The sequence below is a fragment of the Podarcis gaigeae genome (genome assembly GCF_964106915.1).
Source record: "Podarcis gaigeae genome assembly, chromosome: 6".
NCBI lineage: Eukaryota > Metazoa > Chordata > Lepidosauria > Squamata > Lacertidae > Podarcis > Podarcis gaigeae.
The window spans coordinates 57,657,653-57,678,422 of NC_139682.1; the positions used below are offsets into that span (position 1 = coordinate 57,657,653).

Genomic DNA, 20,770 nt, shown 5'->3' on the forward strand with positions numbered 1-20,770 from the left:
CCACCTTAGGCAGCAGAAACCTACAGGGTAGTGTCAGCCCTGCTGCCAGGGATCCATAGTGATGGCTTCCAGTGACACCTTGCGAGATCTTTGGAACAGTGTTTGAAATTTCCATTGTTCTAGGCACATTTTGTGACAGGGAATTTCATCAGCGCGAGCAGTTTTTGAGTTCTGGGCGCAGTATTGCACCTAAGATACCAGATTAAAACTGCAAAGTGGAAAGAAAGGAGGGCCTTTTTCTGCCTCCCTACTTCCTGCTACTGTCTGAATGTGTAGCACACAGGTGCTTGCATGGTGTACTTGAATATATCCAATATTCTGAACTTGCATAAATGGTGTATCCTCAGTAGTGGAGAAAGGAGGGTTCATCACTGCTCAGTGCTTATACCTACACAGGTAAGCTACCTGAAGCTTAGTTTGTTTCAGGCACCTAATGGGTGGTGGAGGAGCATGTGGATTGAGTTCAGGTGGTTCTGATGTATCCAGGTGTGTTGGATTTATTATCTGTAATTGGCTTTATTACAGATTATCTGTAATCTGCTCTGTGACGGTTTTATGGCAAAAGGTGGGATTGGAACACCCAGTGTTCAAAACTCCCATTGTTCTAGGCACATTTTGTGACAGGGAATTTCATTAGTGCAAGCAGTTTCTGAGCTCTGGGAGCAGTGCTGCGCCTACGATTTCAGACTAAAACTGCAGAATGGAAGGAAAGGAGGACCTTTTTCAGCCTCCCCACTTCCAGCTACTCTCTGAAGGCTGGAGAAGAGACCCTCCTAAGAATATTAGAGGAGTGGGCAGGGGAAGGACTAGACCATGTGAAAGATTTTAGCTGCAGTTCATTCATTTTCAGCTTTGTATTCTTGTTTGTTTTTTTAAAGCACACCTATACATTACACTGTTGCGCCCATAACATAGGTTTAAGGTGCCATTTAGCTCCTAGCTTTCATATCTCTGTTTCCAGAGATTTCCATGGAATGCATGGAGTTGATGGGTTCCAGGCAGCAGGAGTGGTGGATGAGAAGTTACTGAAGTCATCATTATCGTAAGGTCTTTGAATCTGAGTGATGCTATGAAATGGTTTGTGAGACACATTTCTGGTGACTTTATGAGCACGCCTCTGCAGTGACCATTCTGCCATTTATCATTGTGATTTCATATGGAACAAGATTGAAAGGCATTGAAAGTTTGCTGCAAAGCTCTTAACATAGATCACCTAGCTCTCTCCCTTATGAAAGGCACTACTGTGTCTCACTTGCATTGGTCTGTATACTTTTTAATTGCTAGCTTTGCCTTATTATCATGTTGGTGCAGCGTGCATCCCTGTGTGGGAAGTCAATTTGAGCAAATGTTGTTCTTACCTTTCCACCAAACATGGTAGCTGGTGCCATGCAAGTTCTGAGGGTATGGTTTCGGAGCTTCAGAGAAATGGAAACAGTTCTTGTTTTATATTGGCTGCCTCTGCTGTGACAATTCATAAGTCTTTCTCAAGCGTCCTCATAAATCTCTAAACTTCCCCATTTGCTTGAGACCAACGAGAGGCAATGTTTTGATATTTGAATCCAAGATGGTCTAAAAATGAGGAAATTACACACTTTGAACAGGTGGTCCATTGTCACTATTTACAGTAGTAGGCAGGCCATTAGATGAAAAGCATTTGTCCAATTTGGGGGCGACAGCATTCGCTGAAGTAGTGGTGACCATTTCTACCTCTTGATCACTGCTGTGCTCATCCATAACAACCCAAAGATGTCCTCCATTGGCGAGGTCACAGAAATCAGCACTGACTCAACCAATGGTGATAGAGGACAAGGGGAGACATGCAGTGGCGCAGAGTGGAGTTTCTGTGAAGATGCTGCTTGGCACAGTGTGGAATATTTTATATGATTCTATTTTAATCCCAGGGAGGCAGAGACCGAAACCAAAAGTGGGTGGGGTGACCCCTTTCCTCACACTTTCTTTCTGCTACCTCCCTCCCTCCACCCAGATCTTCAGCTGATTGCATATAGAGGGCTTTTGAAATTAGGGCCACATAAAATTTGGCTAAAGGCCTCATGTGGCCCTAGGGCTGCTGCAGTTTGACCACTCCTGTCCTAGTGGTTGCATCTGTGCCATGGAAACAGAACATTCACAAGTTGGAGATTTGTCAGTTCAACGAAGACTCTTCTTGAGGTTGCTTATTTACACTATTCTCCTTTTAAGAACTAAGTTTTGCAAGGGTAGTCTGTGGCCACTTCCCTTCCTCTAAACTGATACATATGAGGTGTTTGGTCCCTGCGGGGTGGGGAAACCCCCCCTATAAATTCAAGTTAGTTGGAGCTGGGTGGAAGGAAGGAAGGAGGGAGGGAAAAGCGCTGCATTTGTGTCCCCGTTCAATTCATCACTGCAAGGGCCTGAGATAATGCCTGTCACACAAAACTTCCCAAAATAGAGCTCTTTGCTGCAGAGAAGGTTGCGGGGAGGGAAGGTACAGTATATGAGTTTCAGGAGGCAGAGTCCTTTAGATCTATTAAAAAAGCTGTAAGAATTATTGCTGAGTAGAACACTTGATTATGCAACATGAAGCCTTCTCTCTGGCTTGTCATATACTGAGTGACCGAGAATATGGTCCTGGTTTAACACTTTTGAGGGCAGTTCTGCCTTCCCCATCCCTTTGACGGCTGACTGTGTGTATTAGGATGACACACAACACATTGCAGGGGAAGGGCCCTAGCTCAGAGGCAGAGCTTTTGCACTGCATGCAGAAGGTCCCAGGGTCACTCTGGAGAGCTACTGGCAGTCAGTGTTGACAGTACTGAGTTTGATGGACCACTTGTCTGATTTGCCAGCCTGGGCTGGGGGAGAGAACTGTTGCTGGTGGGGTGGGGAGAGGCTTTGCTGTGGTGGAGGACCCAACTTAATAGTGGTGGGTAGGAGAGGCTGTTGAAAGCATGTACTGTACACTATTTTATGACATTTTTGTTGGCGTAATAAAGATATTGCCCTGGTATGGGCTTTTTCTTATGGACCAACATAGTTACTTTTAATATCCTTGTGTTTATCCTTTCCAGAGTTTCTTATAATATGGAATCTTGGGCATTAATATTATGTACTATTATGTGCTTATTCTTACATTCTAGTAACGGGAGTTTCTTCCAGCCTTTTGCCAACTAATCTTTCAGCAGAAGTTAACTTATTCCCTACGGATTGTTTGTGTTTAGATAGTATCCCACCCATCCAATCTACCAAGTGAAATAACTTTGGGATTGGTTTATATCTATTCTCTTTAAAATTTTATATTACATTAATAACTTTAACCCAAAAAAATCTTATTTATTTTCAGTCCCATCAAAGATGCTTGGAACCTGCAGTGTAGGGCCAAATGATGGGATTACCAGCCTCATATAAGCAACATGATTAAGTTTAATTAACACATGAAGAGGTTAATACCATAGAGTAAGCAGTCCTGCCAGGCTTAGCTATGTCCACTTCCCCTCACCTTGGGAGGCAACCAAGCCTTTGTTCTCCCCCAGTCTACCTGAGAGCCTCATAGTGTGAAGAGGTTTGAGCTGGTTGCTCCAGCGCAGCCACATGGCTTTCACCAGCCATTCCTGAGTTCCTATATGCCAATACAGTGGTACCTCAGGTTAAGTACTTAATTCGTTCCGGAGGTCCATTCTTAATCTGAAACTGTTCTTAACCTGAAGCACCACTTTAGCTAATGGGGCCTCCTGCTGCCACCGTGCCTCTGGAGCACGATTTCTGTTCTCATCCTGAAGCAAAGTTCTTAAGCCAAGTCTGTAACCTGAAGTTTCTGTAACCTGAGGTACCACTGTACTTTAGGAACTTTCACTACTTCATAACTAAGCCAAGTTCTAACTGCCTCTGTGCAACTTTCTGAAGCAATCGAACCTGGAGAGTTTGTTAGTGAACCATTTTTAAACTTACCGAAGACATGTGGTCTTTTAGTATGGTAGGGAAAGAGGGAAACTTTGGAAAGAAACTTTTCCAGGGGCATTTTGGAACTCCCATCACCCCAGACCAATGTCTGTGCTGTCTGGGGCTGACAGGAGTAGGAGCCGAGCATCTCCTTATCCTTCTGGCAGCTGCCCTTTTTCCTTTCCTCTTCATGTCTGATTTATGCGAGGCACTCGCCAGAAACAGGCGTTATCACCACCGCCATCCGCCTGACTGGCAGAAAACACGTCCAGGTGTACTTCGGGGGAAGTTCTCTCTTTGTCCTCCGGAGGGCGCTGCTGCTAAACCCAAGTTCCCCGCGGGAGCTGCGTTTGCAAGGCGGCATTCTTTCGCCAGCCGAGCTGCTGCGCGCGCGGCGCTTTCTTTCTGCCCCTCGGGATAGTCGCCTTTTTGCACGGCTGCGCTGCCTGCCTTTGAAGTGCACGGGGAAAACCCGCGAAGCTGCCGCCGAGCGAAGTAAGTATGGCAGGGCCGAGGCTGCAAGGGGACAAAGCGCGACGAGGAGTTGCACGCGTACTTCGCAAGCTCGATCTCTTGCTGAAGCACGCTTGGATTGCGCGGGGCGTTGCAGGCGATGCTACGCTGTCTTGCTACGTTGCACCAGCCGCTTCGGTAGTTGCGCCTTGCCCTTTGCTCGAATCGTTTAAAAGTTAGCCGTCGTTGACGCTGCAACCAGTAAGGGATTCAGAATGGTCTGCAAGACTCCCAGATCAGTGGCAACTCTGGCAATTTATTTTATTTTATTTTTGCAAGCACGATTATTTTGCTCGAAGCCTCATTCGTTTGTGTGTGTGTTTTTTGTTTTGCATGTTTGCTTCCAGCCGGCACTCGCGGAGATGATAATAGCATTAACAGAGCTTTTTCATCCTGTATCTTAAAAGCCCAGTGCATTTTCTTTGTAAGAGTTGAGTACAGCTGGGGCGGGTGAGAAGGGGGGGGGGATACAGAACCCATTTCCATCTAGGCTTGATGGGTGCTTTCGCATCGCGCTTCTTCGCCTCCCTGCTGTATTTCTGCGGTTGCTAATAGCGTTGGATGGACGCAGAAAGCAGAAAGATTGGCGGGGGAAGATGCCATCATCACACTTGCGTTTTCTGAGTGGGACGGAGGAGCCAAGAATCTCGCGTCCTTAGATTTTGTTTAGTAAAGAGTGCGATCCTCGAGCCTGGTGAAGCCAGTTTAGACCCATATTTGTATAAACCCAGTTTAATCTGTTTGCTGATGAATCATAAAGCTTAGCGGAGCCTCTCGACCACATTCTGCACAACTTGTTCTGTGCACTTACCCTGCAACAACTATTAAGCTTGTTGGATTGATCAGATATCTTCTTCCTTCCCTGCCATGCACACAGTGACTTTAGATCTATTCCTGCAAGACATTTCCCATTAAGAATAGCCCACACTTGCAGTGGCGTAGCGTGGGGGGTGCAGGGGGGGCCAGCCGCACCGGGCGCAACATCTGGGGGTTAGGGTTAGGGGGTGCAAATCCACGGCTTAGGGGGTGCAAATTACTTGCCTTGCCCCAGGTGCTGACAACCCACGCTACGCCACTGCACACTTGTAACAGAAAGCATCTCAGAGCTGTAATTAGTAAAATATAGAGCTAGGGTTCCCAAACGTGTAGCACACAGGTGCTTGCATGGTGTACTTGAATATATCCAATATTCTGAACTTGCATAAATGGTGTATCCTCAGTAGTGGAGAAAGGAGGGTTCATCACAGCTCAGTGCTTATACCTACACAGGTAAGCCACCTGAAGCTTAGTTTGTTTCAGGTACCTAATGGGTGGTGGAGGAGCATGCAGATTGAGTTCAGTTTGATTCTGATGTATCCAGGTGTGTTGGATTCATTATCTGTAATTGGCTTTCTGTGATCTGCTCTGTGACGGTTTTATGGCAAAAGGTGGGATTGGAACACCCAGTTTTCAAAACTCCCATTGTTCTAGGCACATTTTGTGACAGGGAATTTCATCAGTGTGAGCAGGTTCTGAGCTCTGGGAGGAGTGCTGCGCCTAAGATTTCAGACTAAAACTGCAGAGTGGCAGGAAAGGAGGACTTTTTTCTGCCTCCGCACTTCCAGCTACTCTCTGAAGGCTGGAGAAGAGACCCTCCTAAGAATATTAGGGGCGGGCAGGGGAAGGACGAAACCACATGAAAAATTTTAGCTGCAGTTCATTCATTTTCAGCTTTGTATTCTTGTTATAAAAAAGTGTGCCTAGCCATTCCATTGTTGCACCCATAACCTAGGTTTAAGGTGCCATTTAGCTCCTAGCTTTAATATCTCAAGTTTCTAACACTGGCGAGACCTCAAATAAAGAATTGTGCATGCTAATGTTTTGTTTCCCCTGCTGGGATGGTGTTATCTGGGAGGATAACCCTACATATTAAGGATCCTGTAGCTGTTTATAGAAGCCATACACTAGAAGAGGGCAGTATCTCAGTGGGAGGGCCTTGCTTTACAGGCAGAAGTTCCCAGGTTCAGTTTTTGGTTTGGGGAAACCCAGCCAGATGGGCAGGGTATAAATGATTTCTTCTTCTTCTTCTTCTTCTTCTTCATCATCATCATCATCTCCAAGTAGGTATGGGGAAAACTCCTGAGTGAAATTCTGGGAGGTGGTGCCAGTCCGTGTCAGTAACATTGAGCTAAATGGAACTCATAGCCTGATTCTTTATAAGGTAGCTCCTATATTTTACACAATATGTTAGCCCCAGCATGCCCTCTGCCTCCACTTTCCACCTCTCCCAAAGCAAAGGTTTTTCTTCTTCCTTGAGATCAAGAAAAGAATGTGGCAGTGTGTTGCTTCTGACGGGGCAATACGTAGAACAGGCAGATGACAAAAACCATCCAAAAATGCCTCCACAGGAGTGGCATTTCAAGTAATTGTCAGCTGATGAAAAGTGATAACTAATAATGCAGGCATAGGCAAACTCATCCCTCCAGATGGTTTGGGACTACAACTCCCATGATCCCTAGTTAACAGGACCAGTGATTAGGGATGATGGCAATTGTAGTCCCAAAACATCTGGAGGGCCGAGTTTGCCTGTGCCTGTAATAACGATTATGGAAGCCTGAGTGCAACCCATCTTTAGACACTCCCAATATGTTCTCCTGGGACCCCCTGCCCTTGAAAACTTTTTAAAGTTTACTTCCATCCAGAATTTGCAGCAGGAGGGGAGTCTTAGTAGGTGTAAAAAGTACTGCCTGGTGGCAGAAAAGTTTTCTTTCCTCAAAGGCATCAGCCTCAGGGTCATAGCTAGCTGCTCCAGCCCCCAGAGCAACGGGGGTGGGGCAAGGAACTCAACAGGGGCGCTGCAGCAATCCGCCTAGGGAGTCTGCTGGGCAGACACAAGCCCCACGCTGCCATTTTGGGCAGCGCGGGGCCCTGAGCCACTGCGTCACTCCCAGGAGATATGTGTGGCTCAGGCGCACTGCAGGCCAGGCCCCGCAGTAAGTGCCGCCCCCCTTGGTGTGCCATTTTGTCACTCCCTCAGGGATGACACCTAGGGCGGACTGCGCCCCCTGTACCCCCCTTTCTATGCCCCTGATCAGCCCAAACCGTTATGTATCTGAATGCTGATTTAGAAGCCGCCAGCGTTCCCCTCTCAACAACCTTGGCCTTGGTGGGCCCATGCCAGTACTGGGTGGGGAACAAGGCAATAATGCGCAGAGGCTAGTTTCTCTTACACACACACACATCCTACTTAGCCAAGGTCCAGTCCCAGTTCAGGGACACATTCCTGCCAGTCCAGGAGACTCAAGGGTGGTGTAAAGGCCTGGGCAGAAAGGATGTGGCTGGGGAGGGTGCATGGTTTGGGAGAGTCCCAAGAATCAGATAGAGAAGCTTAGAGGGCTGTCTCCCACCCACCCCTGAGCTTGAGCCCCCCACCCACCCTGCAACTTAAGTCTTGCCCGTGAGTGTTAAGACTAGTATCCGCAACAGCACAATTTCATGCATGTTAACTATGCTCTGTGTTCTTTAGTAAGTGTGTTTGGAATAGAAGCCTGGCAGCAGCAGCCTTATTCAGAAGTAAGACCCATTGAGTTCAATGGCAGTTACTCCCAGGTTAAGTGGGTTTAGGATTGCAGCCTTACTAGCTAGTCTATTGACATATAAGTGAAGACCTGTGGACCCCTGCACTTAATTCCTGCCATTAAGCAGCCCCTTTCAAGGATGCTCTTACCACCCCCCCCCCCAGTTTTTCAGTATTCTCCCTTTCCATATCTTTTCAAAGCTTTGAACTTTCTCAGCCTTTGTATTTATGTATTTTAGTAAATGTATACCCTTCCTGTTCATCTGGTGCTGCCTAAGACAGCTAACAAAACACATGGATATGAGTATGTGTGTGGATAGCTCTCTCTGTGTGTGTGTGTGAAACCAAGATGAAATACAAATAAATAAAAAAATGCAGATCTCTTATGAGGGTAAGGAATAGCTGAAACAAGACTGTAAAGGTGCAGTTCTAAATACATGTAACTTAGCAACTAAGCCCTGGATTGAGTAGAACTGACTTGTGAAGTAAGTGTAAGATCGCGCTGATAAGTTTTTGGGATTTGATCTCGCTGCCATTGGTGTGAGGAGGGATCCACTACAATTCCCCTCCTCCTTTTCTGGAAGCGTGGGCAGAGGATGCTGAAAATGTCACTGCTGCAGCTTTTATGCAAGGGGGAAGAGAGGACTTTTTCCCGTATGAAACTGTCAATCTCCCTTATTATTTTGTAAGCGATAAAAATTGCGTTAAGCTGTTAGCCTCCCCCACAAAAATCATCCTAGAAGGCTGAACTGGAAAGTGTTCGCTGTGTTGCCTCAGATGCAAAACAAATGGCAAGCTGGTCTTCAGCTGACTCGTAGAAAAACTCTCCAATTCTAACTTCTCATACCTGACTGAGTCACCATCCTTCCTGTCCACAAAGATGGATTCCTCTCATGACTCTTTGTGGTTTCTTAATCAATATTTTCACCCTCCTTATACCAGTTCAGACTGTCCACCAAGCCTACTGTCCACTGTAACTGGCAAAAGCTCTCTGGGATCTTGGGCAGAGATCTTTCCCCATTACTACCACCTGATTTTGTTGTTTTTGGAGGGTTGAACTTGGGACCTGCTGGCATGCAAAGTGTTAGCAGTAACCAACAGGCTGTGTCCACAACACTATACCTTTAAAACACAGTCAAAGAACATCATTCTTTACCTCAAAGAATTATGGGCACTGTAGTTTACCCCTCAAAGAGTTACGATTCCCAGGAATTCTTTACAAACTACAGGGACCTGTATTCTTTGAGAGAAAGAATGGGCATTTATTATAATTATCATCACAATTCCTCCACATTTATATAGTGTTTAAAGGCTTGGGTTCTATGGCTTTTCCTCCAGTTAGTAAATGATATAATATATTTCTGCGTGCCGCCCCAATCTCCAAGCGGTGCGAGATTTGAGGGGTTCCAGGCACTCGCCCAGGGTTTGTGTTTCCTTTTGGGAATGAGGCACTGTGGAGACGGTAGTGTCTTGATGATATATGGTTTGTTCACACATATATGCAACCTGAGCCTGCGATGGAGGGGCTCACAGCATCAATGTCCCCAAAGGGTCTTGTTCTCCCATAGCCACAGCCGTGGATTCTAGCAAAAATCAGCCATGGCGCGCTCTCTCTGCTTTTCCAGCCTGCCACTTTTTCTTCTAGGCCACATCACAGCAAACTCTTCCCTCAAACCCCAGCTTTGTCCTTCTAACTATCCGAGAGCTGGAGAAGAAGCCCCCCCCCCAATTTTACATCTGGCACAGAGCCCTTTCCTTTGCTCTCTTAATGGCCAGTTACCTCATCAGGAAGGTAGCCTCCCTTGATTAGCTGGCTAGGATTACAAGTGTCTGGCACCCACAAACTCATAACAATGTGATCTGTTTTTGCCCTCTTTGTTTGGTGGAGAGGGGCCTGAAGGGGGGAAGCATTGACTGAAGCATCTTAGTTAATAAAATGGTTGAGTCGCATCTCTTGGCTTTGCTCCTGGTGGCCACAGAGGCATCCCACGAAATGTGTGGTATGCAAGGAGCCTTATCCTGTAATCCAATTTATTGTGAGCAGACTGTCTCTGTGAGGTTAATTACTTGGTGTTGTTAAGACAGGCAGCGTACCACGGCTTAAGCCCTGTATAATCCTTCAAGTGGATTTAAGAAGGGATTGACTCACCCACATTTTGTAGACCCAGCAGGTAGGTAGATATTCCTTTGAAACCGTTGTTGGCGATGAAGCTAGATCTTGGATCGAGCAACAAAGGTAGCTCACATTTTAGCATCTCTTTTATATTTGCAGCATATCTGAATATTATTAATTCAGTTACTTACCAAAAGGGACCAGGGTGGGTTGCAGCAATCTAAAAATATTGGGATGAATTCAGCATTGTGCTTTGTTGAACATTCTGTCAGTGCAAACTTTTCAACTTGCCAGACAGAACAACCCCCCCTCTCCTCTTTGCTGTGCTGTTTTCAGGGTTCTCCTGACCCTTCCCCAAGCTGTTTCTGGGGGAGCAGGGGGGAAGCCCAGTTGCACAAGTAGAATACCTTCTACAGTTGGGACTTGTTGATCACAGGACTATTCCATTCTAGGGGTTGGATTCGAATCTATTGCCCGTCTTCCAAAGAACCTTTGAATATCAGACAATCTTACCACCTTATTATTATTTCTGCTATACCCCTTTTTGGCTGTTCAGGTTTTTGAAAAGCAGGAGCACACAAGGCAACGTCTTCTGGGACTGCTTGTCTTCTGTGGTCTCATACCACCATTGCCCACAGGGGCACATACTAATATAATTGTTGGTGCTGCGGGAGATCCTTTCTTAGACTTGGAAGGTGTATTTCCAGGACCTTAGAGAGTGCAACAGACAATGCATCAGTTCTGCTGACCTTGCAAGGTACAAACCTGACAGTCCCTGACAGTAATTCCCATCTCCCCTCTCAATTTCTTTCTGACATATAGTACGGAAACCTTACTGCAGGGATAGGCAATCTGTGGCTCTCCAGAATTCAGACATTGTTGGACTCCAAATCCCATTGGCCCCAGCCAGCATGACCAAATGGTCAGGGATGGTAGGAATTGTAACCCATCAACACTTGGACTCCCTGGCCCACACCAAGGATCCAAAATTTAGAGCGTCTTTAGAACATCTTAGTAAAAGGGAGTCTGGAGGTAACGTCTGCAGCAGCCCAGATACCAGTCCCCAGATCCAGCTTTTTAGGTACCAGCGATGGCTAGGCATTTTTGTTTTTGCACTCCTGACAAAGACCATTGACTTGGCCATGTCATATGGGACAGAATCAGCTCCAGAGTAGTCCCATGTTTATGTGATTCAACAATCGTTGAGCTGTGCCAGGGATGCATTCCCCAAAGCTGAAAGAGGCACTAGATTAATACACTTCAGATTCATCCAATCTGTCTGCAGCTTTAATAAATCTGATTTCATCACATCTCTTCATTAAATATGGATAAGATCATCCAGGATTTCTTTCACTGCCTCGTAATTCAGTTTCCCAATTAGCTTGCCCAGCTCATGTGAAAAGTGCAGTTTCCACTCGTCCTGAAGATGACAAATTAATCCCAGTTTCTAGGTTTCTTCCTCTGCATCAGATCTGAGATTGCATATTTCAGAACAAACACAGGGCTATTCACTCCTAGAGATTTATCGAAACAATTCCCTCCCCTTTCTCTCTTTATAGGTTGCTGTTAACCTTCAGACTGGGCCACGCTTTGAAATACTGTAATCGTTTGTGCATTGTCTAATTGTTGCAGGTGTTTGAAAATTATAATGAAAAAAATTAATATCCAAACAAATCTTTAAGGCTCCCCGCAGCAATACAACTTGTAAGCCTTTTAAGATAATTGCTAAATCACTTAGTCCTCGGAATACGTTTTTCTCCCATTTCATCTTGCGCTTTCCCTTCACTCGAAACCTTGCATATTATGATTAACACCTGATTCATACAAAGCATATTCATTTTTGCATGGTTATCGACTCAACTGTGCAATTACAGTGATTATTACACCGTAGATCTAGGGGTACATCCTGTGCAGCCTCCTCTCCAAAATCTAGATAGCATGAGTGGCATCAATAATTATGGAATTATGAAGACCTGGGAGCTATGGCTCTCGTATCATAAATAGACGACAAGTAGCCAGTTGCCATTATGTGTGAATCTGCTGGTAACGGCAGTGGCCTTCAGCTCATGCATAAGAAGAACCTGCTGAATCAGGCCAATGGTCCATCTAATGCAGTGTTTCCCAACCTTGGGCCTCCAGCTGTTTTTGGACTACAACTCCCATCACCCCTCGCTAGCAAGACCAGTGGTCAAGGATGATGGGAATTGTAGTCCAAAAACAGCTGGAGGCCCAAGGTTGGGGAACACTGATCTAATGATCCATCGAAGTCCAGGATCATGTTCTCACAGTTGCCAATCAGATACCTGTGGGAAGCCCACAAACAAGACAGGAGCACATCTGCCTCCTTGCAATTCCCAGCAACTGGCATGCAGAGGCAACCTGCCTGGGACGGTGCAGGTAAAACACAGCCAGCATGACTAGTAGCCATTGATAGCCTTGTCCTCCAATCCTTTTGTAAAGGCATCCAAGATGGCGCCTGTCACTGCCTCCCATGGGAGCCAGTAGATTAGGGTTATTTTCATACTCATCCAGTCTGTTCCACACAATGAATCTTAGTAGTGGACTGCAAAACTCTTTTATTTATTAATAGGATTTCTAACACACTCTTTATCAAGTAAAAAATAAAATAAAATCCCAGGGCCAGGGACATACAAACTAATAAAATATATTCACAGATGAAAATTCAGCAGGGCAGCTAAAACAGTGAGTCAGGACTATAGGCACCTGCAATTTAAGCACCACTCTTAAGTAATAAATGCCTGGGCAAGCTCAGTGGTAATCTAGGATTGGAACCTGGTTGGGGTCGCTTCCAGATGACCTGTTTACTGAGCATTCCTCCTTACTTGTTTGCACTAAGTTTCCAGGGAGGTTAGATGGCATTGAACATTTGTTCTGATTTGTTTGTGGGGAGGTTATACCATGTGGCATCAAACAGTTGTTATCCCACACTTTCCAGTGCATTTTCCTGTCACTTTCCTTATCACGAAAAGTCCAATATTGGGGGCAGTGGGTTTCTTGAACTAGATGGCCAAATCAGCTTTCATTGGGCCACCCGAATTTGCCAGTATGTGATTGAAAACAGTGCTAGTCTGGAAATGCCCAAAGTCAGATATTGGTTGATGTTCACACAGAAGGATCAGTCATTGTTATTATTTATTATTTATTACATTTCTATAGAACCCTTCATTTGAGCATTGCGGGGCAGTTTACAATATAAAAACGCAAGAATACACAACATAGTAACAAGCAAAATGGTTTGCTTTAATAGTGGTCTGTTTGACAGAAGGGATGGCAGCAGCACGTTTAATGAAAAGTTGTGACAAAAACTGCTACCTGCAATAATTAACTGGCCGTTACGTTGCTCCTGGTGTGTTGGGAGGACAGCATTCCTCTCGTCCTCAGTTCATGCTTTGTATTTTTTATTTCCCCCCTATTCTTTTCCCACTGTGATGGTTTCTCTTCTCCCCTTCCCTTTTTTTTCACCCCCAGCATGAATCAGGACATCAGACCTATTTCCTGGTGAAACTTTAGATGACCTGTATCTGCAGCCTCTGTTTTTAAAATGGCAAGTGCTACTTTGCGCCATGGAATGACCATCACTGGAGCTATCCTGCTGGTGACGGGGACTCTCTGTTTTGCTTGGTGGAGTGATGGTGAGATGGGAGCCGCCCCATCTAGCAGTGAGCCAAAGATCATGCCTGATGGAGAGGTCGGACCAGTGGCAAGCTCTTCTTCCTCATCTAATGCACTGCTCAGGTCCATAAGCTTCTTCTGCTGTGGAATTGGCGGTCTCCTCCTCCTTTTTGGCCTTCTGTGGTCAGCCAATGCAGGGATAATTTCTCGCCGCTATCAGTACCATTTTTCAAGGGACCTTCATTACTCCACCGTGGAGCCTCTTGAGAAACAGACCTGCAGGTCAGCACAATCTTTGCGCCCAAACCTGATGGGGGTAGATTGATGCTCAGCTAAAACTAGGATACAGCGCCTGTGATATACAATGATAAAATATTGCTTTTTGGTATCATTTTTTTCCATTTGCTGCTTTTGATCTACAGCGTAGCATCTTCCCTGGCTAGCACTGTTTCAAGGTGAACTCTGCGATCTCAGTATATTGTTGCTTCCCACACATAAACCCTTTACCCATTGGAAAAGAAAAGGGAAGTCAAATGATCAAAGGTTATGTGAAAGTTTCACCTGTATACAAGCCATGTTTGCTTAGCAAAGCACAATGGAAAAAGTAATCGCTGCGGCCTGGTGATGATCAGTGGCCCATGAAATGCACATTAACCAGTGGGAATGTGGTCAAGTTTGACACTTGATATTATAAATATTGCGAAAGGGCACAAGTCTCCGTAATTTACGGGTACTGCTAAAGTGCTGGAAGCATCTGATGCAGGGACAAATTCTTCACTTAAATTGATGTTGTATACATTTATTAGTATTTCTTGCACTTCCTGTCTGTGTAATTCTAATATATCCACAGAAGGTACATTCAACTAAAGAAAATTCTCTTGTGCTTTCTCTATACCCAGTGCTTTTTCCGTAAAAAAAAAAAAAAAAAAGTTTAGGGGTACTTTCATTTTCCAACTCTCATTTTCCTACTCAATGAGGCCAAAGTTAGATTCACAAAATGTCTAGGGATATGCATTCCCCCAGAAAAAAGCACTGTCTATACCTATTCATGTGGGTTTTCCCACAAGAGGCAGCGATGGCCAACAACTTGGATGCCTTCAAAAGAGGGTTAGGCAAATTTGTGGTGGATGCAGCTGTCTGCCACCGCTAACCCTGATGCCTGTGTCCCATCTCCACTGTCAGAGGCAATAGGCTTCTGAACACCAGTAGCTGGGAACTGCAGGAAGGCAGACTGCTCTGGTGTTCAGGCCCTGCTTCTGGGTTTCCCACCAAGCATCTGCTGAGAACTGGATGGGCCATTGGCCTGATCCAGCACGCTCTTCTTATGTTCTTATATAGTGCACAAGAGACCCACAGTGCAATCCTGTATATACCCACTAAGAAATAAGGTCAATAAGACGCATATCCCAGGTAAGTGTGCAGCTGCATTTACACGCCACGTGTGACATTGTCCTTGAGGAACACATGAAAAGAGGGTGGTGGGTTTTTTTCCTTTTTCTCTCTTCTCTGACTTTTTCTCTCTACATTTGACATTGAGACTTCAAGAGTAGTAGCTACAGCTGTGGAGTGGAAAGATTGCTAATTGTACTAAAATTATTAATCTTGCTTGCATATGCCCTTGCAAACCTTATTTTGCATCAAGATACCTCTTTTAAAAAATAATGATTAATTGGTTTTTATTTTGCCTTGGTTTGTTTCAGCACCTGGGATCCAAGCAGTATTCCCTCTTATGAAGAAGCCTTGAATTGTCAGCCTGCTGAAAACGTCCCAAACAGCACACAGCCCAACAGCCTGAAGGAAAGCAGGCCCCCCTTGTATCAAGTGGTGGACGAAAATGACACACGCCATGCCGGCCGTAGGCGCAGTTCCTCTGATAGCGTTTTGTTCCGGAATATTCTGCCGAGGCTGGAGTCAGCATCGTGGGACGACTCGAGCGTCGCCTGCGACACTCCGCCCCCTAGCTATGAGAGTGTTCGCTCGTGCGACGGATGATCTTGGGATCGGGTTCACCTTTCTTGGGAATCTCTAGATTACTTTTGAGCTGACACCTGCCTTTTTCTTAAATTAGTTATTTGTGGCAAGCTGGAGTGGAAAAGCTAAATAGCTATTAAAAATACGAACAACTGTTTTGTCTTTTCGTAGGGGTCCCTGCCAAATTGTCGGAGGTCAGTCTCGACATTGCTTTTTTTTAGTGTGCGACTAATGTGAATACAATGCTTCATGTGCCGAGAATGATGCTTCAGAAGCACATACTAAGTGCATAGAAAATTCAAACTTCCGCTAAATGAAAGAACTGCTTTCAAAGGTTACAGGCCTTTAAGGACAGTACACAGCGAATTTGGGTAACCAGGCTGTGGATATATGACATTTTGAAAATGTTCTGAAATGCTCTTAATAAAATTACTATCAATTCTGAATTGTTTTATATGCATAGCGGGGATATAGGCAAACATGTTTGAGTTCTGAACACCAAAGGCAAAATCCAGTGCATGCAATGAAACTTCCTCTTCCTCTCCTGTGGCCTCCAGCTTCTCAAAATCACCTCCAGAGGGTTGGGAACCTTGTGAAGCAGATTTCTTTTGGGGAGGGTTCGGGGGAAGGAGAAAGAAAGGAAATGGAAGTCCCATGGCATTGGTACAACTCTGCTGGATTACAACCCCATGTATTGTGGCAGAGAAAGGTTTCCTAAGTAGCCCCTAGAAGCCATTCTTTGATTATATTTGGCCAAACGTTACTCTTAATGAGGTCATACTTAATGGGGACAAAATTCAGTTTCAAGCCAGCATCCCAGTCTTGAATATAAATACAGTGGTACCTCAGGTTACATATGCTTCAGGTTACATACGCTTCAGGTTACACACTCTGCTAACCCAGAAATAGTGCTTCAGGTTAAGAACTTTGCTTCAGGATGAGAACAGAAATCGTGCTCTGGCGGCACGGCAGCAGCAGGAGACCCCATTAGCTAAAGTGGTGCTTCAGGTTAAGAACAGTTTCAGGTTAAGTACCGACCTCCAGAACGAATTAAGTACTTAACCCGAGGTACCACTATACTATCTATCGAGACCACATTATCTTTCATAATTATGATGAGTCAATGGTCATCAGTAGGTCTGGGCTCTGGAGTGTTTCTGGGGGTGCATTGCAAATGTTGCTGATGAGTTACTGAGAGAGTTTTTGTGAGCTGGGATGGAGAGGGTGGTGGTGTTGGTTTCAGTGGTTTTTATGGATATAGCTCTCCATGCAGGCAAGCAAGAGGCATTATCGTAGTTCAGAGACACCTCATCCAGGCAAAAGCAGGAGGATGCAGAGCAAGCCCAGTGAGAGGCATAGCCTGAGAAGAGGGCATGACTGGGGAAAGTCTCAAGGGCTGGCTAGAGAGGCCTTGGAGAGCTGCATTTAGCCCCTAGGCTGAGATTGCCCATCTATGCCTGAGGACATAGAAGTCTTTAATAGGCCCAGGGAAGGTGTGGGAGGGAAGACAATCCCCAATTCGTATTAGGATGGTTACTCATAAGTTACCAAAGATAATATGCTACTTCTGCTGCAGAGGAAGAATCCCATGTCATCTGAAACATGGGGGGAAGGAAGAGGGCAGCAGGACTGCCTTCCCTGGAAGTAACACGATTTAGTGGAACCACTGTGTGCATCTATATTTGGATTCTGTGAGGATCTAACAGATGAGAATGAACAGTTTATTTTCCTAGGTTTTTTTATGTTTAAAAAAGTAATTGTTACGGGGGAGTATTAGGACTGAGTCACATGTTTATTTTGAGGTGATAGAAGTCTTCAAGCAATGACTTTACTGCTTCATTTTCACTTGGGAAGTTATTTGTCTCAAATATTGCCCACATGAAAATCTCCGGCTAACTACGTAAAAGGAAACCGTTTAGAAATAACATTTTCTCTGATGACACGGTAACTGGTGATTCTCACACAGGAGAAATTTCAATTTCATGTGAAGATGAGGTGGTCAAAATCTCAGAAGCAGGGGCTTTATCCTTTCCCAAACCAATTCCTTGAATCTTGGTAAGGAGAAGTTTTTTCTTCTTCTCTTAGCCTGCCTTATCTCTCTTCAACTCAGTTCCACCTATTACTCTCCTTTTTATTTCCCCCCAAAGTATTAACAGTAGTCTGTTTACCCTTAAGCTACAAAAGACCTCTGGACGTTTTCCAGTACTCTGTGCAAATACCTATTTCCTATTAATCTCCTTATTTCATAAAATGTTTAATGACATTTATTTAGTCAGTGTATGGAGAAAGGATACACCAAGACTTCTGTGTTTTTACCAGTTGCAAAACAGGCAGGAATCCAACAGGTAAATATTTCTCAATTGCATCTCCATGCTGGCAAAAGAGGTTACTGTTGAATTTTTGCCTTTTCTACAATAGTTCACTCCTGATTCTAAAGTGTGACTGCAATGGAAGTTCTGATATGAAGTATTTGGAAGTGGGCAGGCTGCAGTTTTGCTCCCAGTTAGCTGTGAACCCTTGCCCTGTCCTAGCCAAGACAGGAAAAGGCTAAGAGCCTGTTTGTGTCATAATCCTGGCTTTTGTGTGTTATGTGATCAGATGCAAACAACAAGAATCAATTACTGGTCATATAAATGGAAGCCATGAAGCTAGGCTACTGTGAGAAATTAAAATGGCAGCTACGCCTGAGTTATTGTTGACACCGCTCCCCACCAGATAAACCCTTGAGGACCCACAGGCGGATGAGGGAACCAGCCCAACAGAGGTCATGTTGTGAAGAGCCCCCTCCATCCAAGAGTTAACTGGGCAGGTGACAGGCAAGCATTCAATAGGTGAAACATCACTACATCTCCACAGTATGAAAATAAAATCACCTGATCTGAATGTTGTTATCACACAGTTATTAAAGTACAGAGACTCTCAGAAACAAAGGTAGCAACCTTGTTCAGGAATTCAGAGCACAGGATGTCTGCTGCTGCTTTTTTTATTTTGGATAGGACACCATAACAAACTTTACTGATATAAAACCTGGTTTAATATTGTAAAAAGTAAGCTAGCGTGGGTGGCATAGCGCAATATTTAAGCCACAACACAAACCAATGAAACAGAACATGTGCTGTTGCTCCCACACTATGCCAAAAGGTGGTCTAAATGTTAAGAGAGAGAGAAGGAGAAAAAGATTCCCTCTGCTATACATAAAAATATAACCAATAGTTGTATGTTGATATAGTGCCTAAGAAGGGACGGAGTTCTCCATTTGCAGCCCTAAGGTCACTTAGCTCCATGGAAGACAATGCTGGCGTTGAATTGTCCTGAAGCCAAGAGCCACTTTAGAGAACAGAATTGTTCCTGTGTGTGTCTCAAGGGGGAAGTTGTAACCTTTTCGCATGACACCTTTTTCCCCCAAATGTTTGTTTACTAAATAGTGAAGAAACAAGAGATCGCTGTGAGGGATATAGACGGCCCAGCTATTCAGGTTTTCTTATGTCATCTGCTTGTAAATGTCAATTTGAGATAGTCCTCTCCCCTTTGCAACACCAACAATTGAGTGGTTACAGTACACTGCAACCATTGCTCCCCAGCCTGGAGAAGGTGCCTAGGTGATAATACTCCACAATGATTCCTTGTGTAAAGAAATTACGGGTGTCGTTGTTCAGTGTACTACTCAGCCCACCCCAACATTAGAAGCATAAGTATACCTTAGGTGGGGGTGCAAATCTATGAGGAAAGGTTAAGAAGGACAGCAAAAAAAAGCAAACTTTCCAACAAAAATTGCTCAGGCAAAAACAATTCCAAGCAAAGAATCCAGACTTTAGCAAATGGGATCAAAATTAAAGGTTTGAAGGCAAAAGAGGGGAGGGGGAAACCCCCAATGTTAAGAAGGAGTTGATTTGATTTTAAGAATTAGGTCAGTATGTATGATCAAACTGCCATGATGAGAAATGTGGATTGAGTGGAGTGTGGCCGAATTCAGTAGGAAGTAAAGCAGCACTGAGTCTGCGGACATCTCATAATATGTGCACTCAGCTCACAAATCAACCCACGTTTATGGCTCAGCCATGTTGGGTGGCTCTGCAGTGGATAGTAAATGTGGGTTGATTTGGGAGCCAAGCGTGAAGTTATCCTAGGATGCATCACTACCACATAAAAGACAGCTTGGATTACTCAATATTTGTAGCCTGCCAATTTTGCCACATAAAATAGAACCCTTACAAAGCTTTCTCTCTCTCTCTCTCTCTCTCTCTCTCTCTCTCTCTCTTTCTCTCTTTCTTTCTTTCTTTCTTTCTTTCTTTCTTTCTTTCTTTCTGCCTCAGCTTGAGGATTGCTTACAATAAATAACTGAAATTATAATTCCTTAAGGGGCAAGGTGACACATACTAATGTTCCTTTAAGAAGTGCCTTCAGCAACCAAAGATCTGGCAAACTTCACATCTGGAACCCTCAAATTAAGTTTCAGGTAATTTGGGGAAAGGCAGCATTGTGTGCAGCGTGGTATTGTCTGTCACATGTTCGATCAATTCTTCCTTCAAACTAAAGAATAGGTTATGTGGGTGTTAGACAATGGATCTGGCAGCATCGGGAATGCAATTAAGTCTGGTATTTTTAGCAGGGTTGCACCCTTTTATTGGTTAAAGGGAAATATTCTACTCGGAAATTAACTGCACACAATATTAGATTATCTTCTTTAATCTTTCCCCATGCTACCTAGTTAAATGTAAAGCACAATCCTATGCAAGTTTACCCAGAAGTAAAGTCTACTCTGTTTGATATTAGACCTTATAAAACCAGTTCTAAAGGATCTTCACTGGCTCACAATATGTTTTTGAGCATAATTCAAAGTGTTGGTGCTGACCTTTAAAGCCCCCAAAAGCCTTGGCACAGTATACCTGAAGGAGCATCTCCACCTCCATCGTTCAGCCTGAACTCCTCTGAGGGCCTTCTGGCGGTTCCCTTACTGCAAAAAGCAAAGTTACAGGGAACCAGGCAGAGGGCCTTCTCAGTAGTGGCGCCTGCCCTGTGGAGCACCCTCCCTTCAGATGTCAAAGAGATAATTAACCATGCAACTTTTA

At 44.7% G+C, this 20,770-nt stretch overlaps 1 protein-coding gene across 6 annotated transcripts; it reads left to right on the top strand.

Moving 5' to 3' along the window:
* Positions 1 to 329: 329 nt before the first annotated feature.
* On the top strand, positions 330 to 16,147 carry TMEM61 (transmembrane protein 61). Of its 6 annotated transcripts, none has more exons than XM_083742726.1 (3): positions 330 to 396; positions 13,587 to 14,012; positions 15,431 to 16,147. In XM_083742726.1, exons 2-3 carry the CDS (start codon positions 13,660 to 13,662, stop codon positions 15,720 to 15,722), a joined length of 645 nt encoding a protein of 214 aa, XP_083598852.1. In that variant the 5' UTR covers positions 330 to 396; positions 13,587 to 13,659; the 3' UTR covers positions 15,723 to 16,147. The 6 variants fall into 6 exon arrangements, with proteins under 6 accessions (XP_083598852.1, XP_083598850.1, XP_083598855.1 ...); XM_083742724.1 differs by lacking the exon at positions 330 to 396 and adding an exon at positions 4,259 to 4,410; XM_083742729.1 differs by lacking the exon at positions 330 to 396 and adding an exon at positions 4,468 to 4,566.
* Positions 16,148 to 20,770: the final 4,623 nt, after the last annotated feature.